A 14,245-nucleotide genomic window follows, 5' to 3' on the forward strand; every position below is an offset into this window, starting at 1 on the left:
GACACATTAAAAACTTCTGGGTTGAAAGTGAATTTTCATACATAAAACCGGACTCAATCTCTCCGTTCATAAGGTTTTAAGTTCCACAAAAGCTCTAATCTTTGTAATAAACCCTTTGTTCTTTAGCTCTCAAAATGGTTCTGATTCTGGGATGGGACCCTGACTGATGAGACACTTCTGGGATGGGGACATTTCCTCCAAGTATCACGCGTGGCACGGTCACCTAGGTTAGAACGGCAGCACCAGGGCGGTGGCCCCGAAACCGGCCACTCCACACTGCTTTCCCGGATGCCAGCTCTGGTAGGTACGTTACCCCACAGCCCCCTCACCGCTCAGCACGAGGCGGCTTTGGAAACTAAGTGAGATGAAACTCTCAAAAGAAAGCCCAATAATTTGGCAAATTGAGTGCTCATATGTAATCATTATTACCGCATATAATATGGTCAATTATTTAGATTAAAATGGAATAAATTCAATGTTTCTTTTTAGATCCTTGTTATACTCTAAAGAGTAGGAAAATATTATTGTTAAAGAGGCTTACTAAGATGAAGTCAACTAGAAAAGTATTATCACAGCCCACTGGCTTTCTAAGGTTCCTCAAATTCGCGATTTCCCTTTTGCCTGGGGCCCGGAATGTTCTCTTCCACGTCACTCTTACCCTGTCTCAAGACTGAGCTCTAAAGCGGGAGTCCGACCTAGTGCCGTACGCAGATCAGTTCCCTGCGTGCCTTCCTCAAGCACCTTACACCTTTTCTCTCTAGACCTAAGAGAGCAGTGGGTATTTATTAGTGTGGTTGTTCAATCAATGCCAACTCTCCACTAAATCAATAATCCCTACCAAGGCCAGGTCCACGCCTGTGGTGCTCACTCTTTCCTCTCTGACGCCGCTGGCACGGTGTGCTGGGCCCGCTCTGGGCAGACAAAGTTCTGCACTTGTCTGATGGCAATCTGGTAGGTCTGAATGCAAAAGTAGTCGCAAATTCTCAAACAAAATTAATCTCTAGTCACTTGAGAACTTTTAAAAGGTGATTTACGGGCGCCTGGGTGGCTCAGTCGGTTAAGCGTCTGACTTCGGCTCAGGTCACGATCTCACGGTTCGTGGGTTCCAGCCCCGCGTCAGGCTCTGGGCTGACAGCTAGCTCAGACCCTGGAGGCTGTCTTCAGATCCTGTGACTCCTTCTCTCTCTGACCCTCCCCTGCTCACGCTGTCTCTCTACCTCAAAAATAAATTAAAACATTTAAAAAATTTTTTTAAAAAAAGGTGACTTGCAATATACTAAGAAGCAAAAGAATATAAATCTCATGAGCTCACTGAAGTTTACAAGGCCTGCCCCACTCAAAACTTTATCAGCGGGCAGAGAGAGAAGGCTTTTCCGTGACCGCGTGGGGCTCTGCGGGGACGGTCAGACCCCTTTGATTCTGAGACTGCTGGGTGCCTTCCTGACCTGCGTCTACAGGGCAGTCCTGTAAGTGGGAGCAGTGTGGCCCAGCTCTCTAGAACCCTATGGTTTGGGGTTTTACATCAGGATTCCTACCAGAGACAAGCCTTGCGGCTGGTGAGCAACGGGGAAGGAAGCGCACACGTGAGGAAATGGCACAGGAACGCGATTGCTCAGGAGGCGGAAACGGTGCGTGGGGAGGCAGCCGTGCCCTTCCCTGCGTGGAAGGTCAGGACTAACTGAGAGGAACACGGGGAACACGGACATACAAAAATGGAGCGGAACCAGATACACACACTTTGGGTGGAACGCAAAACCTTTAGGCCAACCACATTCCATTTTGCCCGTATTATTATGATAAACTGTTGTTTCCACTATGTTGAGTGAAAACGATTATACATAATAATGTAATAGGTGAATATGTAGACATCGTAACGACTAGAAGATGAACATACCCAAATTGATTCTGCCATAAATAATAAAAATATACAGCCCTGGGTTCCAAATGTCTTTTTCAATGTGGAAAAAAAAAAAGACATTAAAAATTTGGTATCTGCAAACTGAACATAAGACATCTCAAAAATGTCTAACAGATTTTCTTAGACGCAGACAGAGAAATTGGGGTAAAAAAGAAATACATTAAGTATTATAACAGAATCATATCTAAAACCAAAATTACTTCTTTGGTGAAAGATTCATGACCTAAAAGATTCATGCATCACGGAAAACTTTCCTCATCATGTGCAGGGGAAAAGGCCAGAAATACAGACAAAGATGATGTGTTACCGCACTGTTCAAGTCAAACAAAAGAAACCTGAAGTGCTGTTGGGCCGCTCTCGGAGGGCCGGCTTGGTTCAGTTCCCCAGCGTCCAGCGTCCGACCCACGTTCTCTGCCACTCCCAACTCGCCTCCCGCCCAGTCCCCTTCACGGCCCCGCGTCCCCCCCGCCTGCTCAGCGTCCCCCCCCGCCTCCTTCTCACCTCCGGCTCCGCAGATCGCACAAGGCCAATGCTCTTCCACGTGCCTTCCCGCACTCCAGGTCGGTCACCCCTGTTTACACTGCACTCGCACGAACCACAGCGCCTTTCCACCCTGGTAGCAAACACGACCTCCAACGTTCACGTTAGGAGGGAGGGCGCCTACGAGTTATTAAATAGCAGTACAAGTAAGCGTGCACCAGAGGGCTACATCTGGCACCTGTTTTCTCTGGTCCTTGGTGTAAACGTGAAGTCTGCTCTGTCTGAATATCCAGGCTCCTCTGACAAAGCTGAATCCCGCCGATGTGGGTTGTCTGTACAACACGGAGAAGTACCAGTTCAGTGCTGACTGGCCACGCCAGAAAAATGCCAATAGAGTCAATAAATGATTTATGCTGATAAAGGGTGTAAAAGTACGATGCTTAACTGCCTGATAATGGGAAAGGCCATGAGACTGGCACCTTTTTAAAGAATAAACTCTTGGGGGAGGCCAGCTATAGTACTTAACCGAACAGTGCTCTGAACTTCCAACTACCTGAGCATTTTCATATCTCTGTTATTTTATATTAGGAAAGTTTTTAAAGTTAACGGTCTATTTATTAGAAAGTCTTATTTCTAGTCATGAGACTAAGGTATATAAACACGAACATGTAAGTTAGGCCGTCAATCTAGCTCCTTCCCAATGTAACACAGAACGTGGGACACCCACGCCTGCCACTCCAGAGCGGCACCTACTGGCACAACTAAGAAGAACCCAGAGTGATTTCAGCTCAATATTTTATTAATTAAATACTCACAGAGAACTTAATATATGCCAAGCACTATTTTAAGCACTTTACAAATATTAGCTTATTTAATCACTGCAAGACACTTATCACTAAGAGATTAAATGACACAAACCTGACTCCAAGACTCAAGGGCCTATGTTTGTATCGGGAGACGCAGATTCTGTTTAAAGCCAACAGAAACCAAATCTGTCCCTGACCGACGTCTGGAAAGAAGCCGGTACTACAGTTCATTCTAACGTCATGATCCAGACAACAATTGTGGAGGAAATCCTGAAAGACAGTTCCCCCAAAAGCAGTTCTCTCCGAACAAAAAAAAAAGAAAATACAATTTTATATTCCGTGCAATATGAATAATCGATACTAATTACAAAGGAGTCTTGCCTCTTCCTTTATAAACAGGAAATCACGTACATAACGTTTTTATTTTAAGCATGCATTAAAATTACGATTTTTCATAAGGTGAAACAATGACTCCGTGCCAATCACACTGACATGCTACTCAACAAATGGCACTAATGGCTGTGACAAGAGTGAACCTGTCTGAGCAGAGCTTTTTAAGAAGTATCTAGACCAGCCATCAAAACTAAGATTTTATCTAGCCGGGGCGCATGCTATATTCTGCTGCGATAAAAGCTATTAGGTGATTTAAGTGACTACTTTACTATGATGGATTTTCATCTATTAAAAGAATGTATTTAAGCGTTTTTAACCTTAGTTAGAAAGAGAAAAAAATGGAAAAAATAAAAAGGTGCAAGCATGTCTAGATAAGCTAAAATATTTTGCTTCTTCACATTTTTCCGGAATATATTAACTTTGCAAATTTACTCAACTGATTTATGTATTTCAGATGCTGATTAACATGTATCATATGACATCTTTTTGGTCTATTTAATTTTAAAGTCTCAAGCCAATTAGCATAATTTCTGTATTAACTTCCCCATTTCATTTTCCCATCCCAATCAACTCCCTTCCCTAATGACCCCTCACCAACAGAGATACCTATTTAATATTTTCTACCATAGATACATGAAGGAAATAGAGAAAAGATAAGAATAATTTTTTTGTGCTGTACCGTAAAACAATTTTTATCTGTGGTAAAATACATGATGGTTACCGTCCTAACCGTCTTCAAGTGTCCGGCCAGCACTGTCACACTGCTACGGAGACCCCCACTGTTACGGGGTCCGCTGGCTTCGTTTACCAGAAGTGAAGCCACGTTACCGAGCGAGTCCCCACATCCCTCCCCCAGCCCCTGCAACCATCATTCTACTTCCTGTCCTTAGGAATTTAACTGCTCTACGGACCTCTTACTCACATTAGCGGAATTACACAGCGTTTTTCTTCTGTGTCTGGCTTATCTCCCTCAGCATAAGGTCCTCAAGGCTCACCTGTGTTATAGCAGGTGCCAGAATGTCCTTCTTTTTAAGCCCGAGTAATATTCCAATGTATGTATTATATTATATATTTTTATATAATTATATATAATTATACATATGTTTATTAGACATGTTTTATAATATATATTTTTATATTAACTTATATAACATATTTTCTTTATCCATTCATTTGTTGATGGGGCATTTGGATTGTTTCTAACTTTTGGTAAATAATGTTGCTATGAGTGTGATGTGCTCTCATAACTTTCCTATACACGTAAGCACATGTGCATGTACACACATATACATGTATGCGTACACCCAGAAGGGGGAATGCTGCGTCGTATGATGATTCTATTTTTAAGTTTCCGAGGAGCAGTGATACTGTTCCCACAGCAGCCGTACTAATTCTCTACACCCTTGCCGATATTATTTCACTTTATTTTTTGATAGTAGCTATTCTAGTGGGTATGAGGCAGGAGGAATAAACTTTTAAAGTGACTTCTTAGCTAGGAACAAAACTACAGTGAACTCATCTAAGATTTGATGGCTTCCTTTCTCACATTTAGGTCTTTCATCCATTTTGAGTTTATTTTTTGTGTACCATGTAAGAACCTGGCCCAGTTTCGTTCTTCCGCGTGTCGCTGTCCAGTTCTCCCCGCGCCATTTGTTGAAGAGTCTTTCTCCCGTTGGATATTCTTTCCTGCTTTGTGAAGATTTAGGTGACCATAGAGTTGTGGGTTCATTCCTGGTTTTTCTATTCTGTTCCATTGGTCTGTGTGTCTGTTTTTGTGCCAGTACCATGCCGTCTTGATGAGCACAGCTTTGTAATATAACTTGAAGCCTAGAAACTGCTTTGGTTATTTGGAGTCTTTTCTAGTTCTGTACAAGTTTTAGGATTGTTTGGTCTAGCTCTGTGAAAACCTCTGGTGGTATTTTGATAGGAATTTCATATAATTGTAGATTGTTTGGGGCAATATAGACACTCTAACAGTGTTTTTCCAATCCATGAGCATGGAATGTTTTTCTATTTCTTTGTGTCCTTTTCAGTTTCTTTCATACATCATCTGTAGTTTTTGGAGGACAAATCTTTTACCTATTTGGTTAGGTTTTTTCCTAGGTATTTTATGGGTTTTGGTGCAACTGTAAAAGGGATCGATGCAATCTCTTTGTCATCGACCAGAGCAACTCCTTACTAGATCTGTCTCATGAGGCAAGAGAGACAAAAGCAAAAATGAACTATTGGGAACTCATTCATATAAAAAGCTTCTGCACAGTGAAGACAACAATCAGCAAAACTAAAAGGCAACCTTTGGAGTGGGAAAAGATATTTGCAAATAACATGTCAGATAAAGGTTAGTATCCAAAATATATGAAGAACTTATCAAACTCAACACCCAAAAAACAAATAATTGAATTAAGAAATGGGCAGAAGACATGAGTAGACATTTTCCCAAAGAAAACATCCAGATGCTCCACATCAATCATCATCAGGGAAATACAAATCAAAGCCACAATGAGGTAACAGCTCACACCTGTTAGAATGGCTAAAATTAGCACAAGAAATAAGAGGTGTTGGCGAGAATGTGGAGAAAAAGGAACCCTTACACTGTTGGTGGGAATGCAAAAGGGTGCAGCCACTGTGGAAAACAGTACTGAGGTTCCTCAAAAAGTTATAAAAAGAACTACCCTACAATCCAGCAAAGACACTACTAGAAATTTACACAAAGGGTACATAAATATTTATTTGAAGGGAACATGCACCCTGATGTTTATAGTACCATTATTAATGATAGCCAAATTATGGGAAGAGCCCAAATGCCCACAAACTGATGAATAGATAGAGAAGATGTGGTTTATATACACAATGGCACATTACTCAGCCATAAAAAAAGAATGAAATCTTGCCATTTGCCACCCCTGGGTGGAGCCAGAGTGCATTATGCTAAGTGAAACAAGTCAGTTAGAGATAAATGCCATGTGATTTCACTCATCTGTGGAATTTAAGGAACAAAACAGATGGACACAGTGGTGAAAAAGAGAGACAGGGAAACCATAAAACAGACTCTTCACTACAGGGAACAAACTGAGCGTTACTGGAGGGGAGGTGGGCAGGGGGATGGGCTAGATGGGGGATGGGCATTAGGGAGGGTACTTGTGATGCGCACCGGGTGTTGTATGTAAGTGATGAGTCACTAATCTACGCCTGAATCTAACATCACACGATATGTCAACTATCTGGAATTTAAATAAAAACTTGAAACAAAAAAAGATCACAAAATACAACCTACTGAGTACTATTTATAATGATGGCAAAACTAGCCAAACTGTAATCAAAAAGTGAAAGGCCTTTCTTATTCAATAAAATAAAGGATTAAGGAACAATAATTTCACTGGACACTATATGTTCTGTATATAAATATGCATATCTGCACATTATTTGTTCATAAGGGTTTTTGTTAAATGATTGATTTTTCTAAAAAATACCAGGCACAGTAATCAACCCTAAGTCATAAAGTCTTTCAGGAGAAGGACAAGACAGTGACAAATCAGAGAGACTGTCAATGAGTTTATATTAGATCACAGAGGAATGAAAAGCTGAGGTATGTGAAATTGAAGGGGAATATATATATCCAATTATGGGAATTTTAGGATAAAGTTTAATACACATTCATGCATAATTTAGAAGCTTCTATGGTAGGAGAGGGGGAAGAAATAGACTCAAAGAAATACTCTCAACCGATTTTCAGCAACAGGGTAAAGGCAATTTTATAGAAAAAGGGTAATTTTTCAACCAATGTTGCTAGAAAAGAAAAAAAAAGAAACAAGACACTTATATGAAAAACAAAAGAAAAGAAAACCCTCATGTTATCCAAAATTTGACTCAAAATAGATCACAGAGGCAGATATAAAATACAAAAGCACAAAGCTTCTGGAAGAAACTACAGGAGTCAAACTTTGTAACTTGGGCTAGGCAAATATTTGTTTTTAGATACTGCATCAAAAGTATACACCCTCAGAAAGAACATTTGTAAACTGGACTTCGGGAATAACGTAGTCCCCGCTTGGCCACTGGGCATATGTTCCAAGAACCCTAAGAGATGACTGAAACCACAGACAGTAATGTATACTGCTTTTTCCTGCCTAACAGACATACCTGTGATAAAATTTAATTTATAAATTAGGCACAGTAAGAGATCAACAATAATAAGAGAGAACAATTATAACAATACACCATAATACAAGTTATGTGAATCTGGTTTCTCTCTCTCTCAAAAGATCTTCCTATGCTGTCCTCACCCTTCCTCTTGTGATGCTGTGTGGTGGTAGAAAGCAGTGAGTGAGGGATGCAGGTGCGGGGCGCACGGGGCTCGCGCTGCCCTCGGGACGCGGCATCGGCAGGACAGCATGTGCCCACCTGCACTGACCGTGCAGAGCGACCGTGGGAAGGCGGGGGAGGCTACTGCCCTCTGAATGTTTCGTCAGTGAGAGACGCCATCAAGCGGAAAAAAAGGCAAGGCACAACCTGAGAGATGATATTTGAAAACCAAGTTTCTGACAAAGGCCTTGGATGAAAAATTCGTGAAAGTATTTTGAAAGACACTTCACCAGAGAAGATATGCAGATGGCAAACAAGCCCTGATAATCAACATCATCAAATCCAATTAAAACCATGAAACGCCATGAAACTCCTACTAGGATGACTTAAAAAAACTGACAACTGTCAGTGCTGGTGACAATGTGGGGCAAAGAGAACACTGAAACACTGCTAAGAGAAATAGAAAACGTGTAGGCACTTCGGACAACAGTTTGACAGTTTTCTTTACAAGTTAAATATAGGAGAGCCTGGGGAGCTCAGTCGGTTAAGCCTCCGACCTCAGCTCAGGTCATGATCTCACGTTTGTGGGTTCGAGCCCCGCGTTGGGCTCTGTGCTGACAGCTTGGAGCCTGGAGCCTGCTTCTGATTCTGTGTCTCCCTCTCTCTCTGCCCCTTCCCACTCATGCTCTGTCTCTCTCTATCGCAAAAATAAATAAAACATTAAAAAAAAAAGTTAAATATATGCACAGTATACTGTCCAGGCATCTCAATTCCAGGATTTACCCAAGATAAAGGAAATCTTACATTTACACAGCAACTTACACGTAATTGTAAAGAGCAGCTCTATGACATGACTGACACAGAGTGAACAACCCAGATGTGGTGTGTCACTGGGGTTCTGATTTGCATTTCTCTGACAAGTAAGGATGTTGAGCATCTTTTCATGTGTTTACTGACCATTTCTAAATCTTCTTTGGAGAAATGGCTATTTTGGTCCTTTGCCTGTTCTTAAATTAGGTTATCTCCCTTGATACTGTTGAGTTCAAGGGTTTTTTATATATTCCAGATGTAAGGCCCGTATCAGATAGATCTGCAAACTTTTCTTTCCATTCTATAGGTTTTCCTTTCATCTTACTGATGGTATTGTTTGAGGCACAAAAGTTTTTAGTTTGATGAAGCCCAATTTATTTTTTTTCTTTTATTGCCTTAGCTTCTGGTGTCATATCCAAAACACTATTGCCTAACGGAATAGAAGATTTGTTCGTATGTTTTCTTCTAAGGGTTTGATCGTTTTAGCTCTTATATTTAGGTCTCAGACAATTTATGTGTTAGATCGATAAGACTGCGTATTTATGGCAATGCAGGGGTTAGTCTACGCACATACATTTCCTACTTGTCTGCTGAGAAAGCCCTCAAGCCAAGGGTGTGTGGAAGTGAGGAGTAGATACAGCATGCCCACCGTGGGTCCTAAATGCCACTCTCCAGGAAAAGAAACCCAAGATCCTTGAAGAGGAGGATGACCTTAGGAGCAGGGCAGGCAGCACACAGACGACCTGGAGTGCACTGTGGAGCTAAGAAAGTAAAGGGACAGCTGGGAAAGGATGGGGCACATCAAAGGACACAGGCGCCCCACCGGGAGCCCTTGCAATGGCCAAAGCTGGGGCGATCTGAGCAAGAAAATACGTAACAATGACACTGAATTGTAAACCACAGAGTATAATAAATTCATACTGGTAAAACTAAATTGAATAAAAAATAATTGGGAGTGAAAGGACAGATATTCCTTAAAGAAGAATTCCAATTAAACATAGAAGGAATGAGGGAAAGAGAGTATTACCATTAAAACTCCACAGTTCCTGTGGTAGGCAAGATCCACTAATGAATGTCAAAATTAGTGGGCAAATGCTTGAGGAGAAACAGGCTATTTGCATAATCTGAAAGGATCTCCCCTGAGATGCGTATTAATTAAAAAGGAGAAAACAGTAAGTTTTTAGTGGAGAGATGTGGAGACACCACCTTACTCAACGGGTCCAATTTACATGGTCCGGCATAACGTGCCCTGACGTGCCGGACGTCTGCTCTGGGAGATGCTTAAAGACCTTAATTGAGAGGCGCCTGGATGGCCCCGTCAGTTAAACGGCCAACTCTAGATTTCAGTTCAGGTCATGATCTTATGGTTTGTGAGTTTGAGCCCCAGGTCCGCCTCCACATGGCCGTATGGAGTCTGCTTGGGATTCTCTCACTCTCTCTCTCTCTGCCCCTCCCCCATTAGAGTGCTCTAATTAAACACTAAGAACTTAAAATAACTGATCCACACTCTTTAGAAGCATCGAGGTCATGAAAGATAATGAAAGACTGAAAAACTGACATGGACTGGAAAAGAGCAAAGAAACCCAGTAAAGAGCAGGTTCCTGAGCTGAGTTCCAGAAAGAAAAACGGAAGGAAGACTGGTGTGTTGGAAATGAGAACATAGTATAGAAAATGGCCTTGTGCTGACACTAACGTCTTCGGGGTTGGTAATCGTATCATGGCTGTATCTGACACCAGGATTTGCAGAGGCTATTTGGGAACTGTCTGCACTGCTTTTACAACTTTTCTTTGAGTTGATAATTACCTCAGGGGCGCCTGGGTGGCTCAGTCAGTTGAGCATCCGACTTCGGCTCAGGTCATGATCTCATGGTTCGTGGGTTCGAGCCCCGAGTCAGGCTCTGTGCTGACAGCTCAAAGCCTGGAGACTGTCTTTAAATCCTGTGACTCCTTCTCTCTCTGACCCTTTCCCTGCTCATGCTATCTCTCTCTCTCAAAAATAAATAAAAATATGAAAAAAAACTTTTTAAATTATTTCAAAATAGGGGCAGCTGGGTGGCTCAGTCTATTAAGTGTCTGACTTCGGCTCAGGTCATCATCTCATGGCTTATGAGTTTGAGCCCCGTGCTGGGCTCTGTGCTGACAGCTCAAAGCCTGGAGCCTGCTTCTGATTCTGCATCTCCCTCTCTCTCTGCCCGTCCCCCATTTGCAGGCGGTCACTCTCTCTTTCTCGCTCTCTCAAAAACAAACACTAACATTTTTAAAAATTATTTCCAAAACAAAAACTCAAAACAAGGAAAACCTGCTAAAATTTAATTTTGCTCAATAAAAAAATAAAATCGCAGATGACTGATAATGTGCATTTTACATCTTCTGAACTAAGCTGTAATACTCAAGAGCACACCGAAATGTCCCCCACCGTGCAAACCTGCACTATCACTTCCCACAAACGGCTCCACCAGGGACAGCAGCGGCCTGCCGCGCACAGCCAGACCTGCCCACACCCACCTCGCTTCCCTCGCGTGAAACTGCACTTTAGTCGGGGTCAAGATATGAATGTGAAGGTGTGCAAATTTTTAAAATATATAAATTACATTGACTTAAACAGGTGATATCAGGTCTATATAAAAATAAAAGCCACATCAATTACCTGATAAAATCATGCTGTATCCACTATAACTTTGCACAATCAATTTTTTCCCCTTAAAATTTTGATAAATGAAGTTGTCAGGGGGATAAGATCACAATTTTGTTTCCTTTTTTTCCTCTTTAACTGTTTTAACTTTCAGAGTCCAGTTCATGGATGCGGTGAGAGCCGGCCGATAGGAGCACAGTGCCGCCCGCTGATGAGGAGGCGGGCACCAGTGCCCGCACAGCCTTGCGGCAGCACGGGAGGAAGCAGGAGTCTTCCTGTGGCTCTGAAGTACCCAGCTGACTGCACCCAGCGGGGCCGCCCAAGGAACAAGAGCGTGGAGTTTTTTCTGGAAAAAAATTAAACATCGTTTGAAAACTTCTAAGGTGACGGCACTGGGGGGAAGGAGCCTGTGAGCTCTGAGGGTCTGAGAGCCATCGAAAATGATGAATTGAGTGGATTTACATGAATTTCAGATTATCTTCAGCCAACTGTGTGAGGCGTTGCTGACAAAAGCAGTATTTTAATTGTGTGTCCTGGCTTTATTTTAAATGTTGTGACTGCCATTGAGGCCTTTATAGAACATTAAAATATGTACTAGAAAGGACATTATTTCAGGATCCTATGTCTTTGTAAAGACAGTTTTAAAAATACAAAGCATAATAAATAAGAGTAGAAATAATTCAAATAAGGTAAGTGATAACGTTCCTACTCCGAAAAAAAGTATCATCTACGCTCAGACTGTGCTGCGGACACACGACGGACAGCTGCTGACACACAGGCGCGCACGGGGCTGAGATTCAGACTCAATCGCAACTTGAAATAAACGCGAAGAATCGTTTCAGGCCTTTCCTTCTAACCTCCTACTGCGAAAACAGCAGGAACAGGCCCGCCACCTTTCTCTTTAAAAGAAAATCTCAATATTGGGGCGTCTGGGTGGCCAGACGTCAACTCAGGTCATGATCTCACGGTTCGTGAGTTTGAGCCCCACACTGGGCTCTCTGCTGTCTGCAGAGTCTGCTTTGGATCCTGTGTCCCCCTTTCCCTCTGCCCCTCCCCTGCTGGCGCTCTCCCAACAATAAACATTTTAAAAAGTTTTAAAAAAATAACAAAAATCTCAATACCAAAATTAATTTCAAAAGCTCTTTCACAGGCATGATTTAATCGGATTATTCCAAAGAAGGGCTAACCAGCATTATTCATTTTCCAGTGGAGACGCGGACACGGACTGGCTGGGTGACTTGCTTAGAGCCACCGTCTGGAGAGCCAGAGTCAGGACACTAAAGCCGAGTTCATGTGGCTCCCCGCTTCGCCCCTACCATCTGCCAGGCTGCGTGCTGGCGGCAGAAGCACAACTGTGAAAACATTTACCCCTGGTAATTCTTTTTATTCTACTTTATGCCACCTCACTTCCTAGTTCCTGTTTCCAGATCATCTGAAGTCTTAAAAGTCCAAAATTTTAAGGCTTCATGATAGCAGCTTCATCAGCCCACCGACGCCGATTCTGTTCCAAGCTCCTGCACCTGCAGGATTGTGGGACAGGGAAAGCCCGGGGAGGGGGTCGCATGGCCTGCGGTCGGCCGCACTGCAGTGACTGATGGTCCTCGGGCAAGTCAGCCTCTGGGAGACCCTTCTTAGCAAGTCATTAAATTGGGAATAACGCCTACGAAAGAGCTGTGCTTTGAAGTAACGGGTTGGTGAAAAGTTTGGTTTCTTCGTAACTGCAAAGTCACAATGCGACGGAGTAAAGTCCCAGCGTCCTTAGCGCCACACACCAACCACCCCAAACCGGGGCTCTCCGACAGCGGGGAGGCCCTGCTGCGGGAGGGCGGGGCGGAGAGGGAGCGCGGTGCCCTCAGCCCTGCTCTGCAGGGAGAAGCGCGCACAGGAAGTTCTCAGACGTGCTGAGGCACAGCTAGCGCATTGATTCCTACGCAGACCGAACCAAAAAATACCTTAGAATGTGTAATTAGAAGGTGTTGAAACAAACTATTTCACTGTATTATTCAATAAAAGAGAGAGGGCCATGAGCGGAAGCTGAAGCCCGCTCCTCCACCAAGGGGCGCTTCCCCCAAGCACAGACGGGCAGGCCTCTCCCGGGGAAAAGCTGGCTGATGGAAAACACGGCTTCGGCAGCGATCGGCCCGACCACACGGTACGCCGGGGAGTTAGTTCTGAACTCGGGGGCCCGACGGGGCTGCGAGTGAGGAAGGCGGCAAAGGGAAACGCCAGTGACCACGACCGGCACCCGGCCCTGCAGAGAGGGACGTGGAGGACCCCACCGGACGGAAGGCGCCCAGGGTGTAGACAGGAGCTAGAAAGGAACAAGGGCATTTAGCAGCAGTTAAGAAAAACAGTAAATTAACCCATGGGTGATGTCTGAGGTTAAAGAATCAAATTGTTGAACTGTTAATTATTTTAGGAAGTCTTTTGTTACTGGCGAAATATCAGGAGACTGGAAAACAAGGAATCCAGTCTGAAGGTTAAAAAGAAAGAGGGTAGAGGCTGAAAATTATAGAGCTGCAGCCTAACATCTATATTAGGAAATAAATTTGAGATGATACTTATGGATGAGCTTAATGATACATTTGGAGAAGTACAATTTAATAGGAGTGAGTCAGCATGGATTCACCAAAGGCAATCATGTCAGGAAAAATTTCGTTCCTTTTTAGGTTGAAGTAATAATTGGTTTATGTAAGGAGAACCAATGAGAAACTGTCAGAATTTTCTGAGGTTTTTGGACCTCTTCGTAAAATGAATTATTATACAAAATGTCATGACATGTGTCAGCGCCCAGCTAACAAAAGGGGCTGAAAGTAATGGGGTTAAAAATAGAGGCCCCCCAATCTGGGGAAAACTACGTTCTACAAGACTCTATACATCAGAACGCTGATGTTTTTAATTAAT

At 43.0% G+C, this 14,245-nt stretch overlaps 1 protein-coding gene across 7 annotated transcripts in view; it reads right to left on the bottom strand.

The window, feature by feature from the left end:
* ZNF407 (zinc finger protein 407) overlaps positions 1–14,245 on the bottom strand; it is a 473,145-nt gene that overhangs the window by 162,448 nt on the left and 296,452 nt on the right. Inside the window, exon 9 of one of the 7 annotated variants that reach the window (XM_029921736.1) lies at positions 11,383–11,687. The exons of the other annotated variants lie outside the window; for them this stretch is intronic. Coding sequence (XP_029777596.1) covers positions 11,485–11,687 — 203 coding nt within the window. The 3' untranslated portion in view covers positions 11,383–11,484. Of the gene's footprint in view, positions 1–11,382; positions 11,688–14,245 lie in introns of those variants that run through there. 7 annotated transcript variants of the gene reach the window in all.

The sequence above is a fragment of the Suricata suricatta genome, chromosome 14, assembly GCF_006229205.1.
Source record: "Suricata suricatta isolate VVHF042 chromosome 14, meerkat_22Aug2017_6uvM2_HiC, whole genome shotgun sequence".
Lineage (NCBI taxonomy): Eukaryota > Metazoa > Chordata > Mammalia > Carnivora > Herpestidae > Suricata > Suricata suricatta.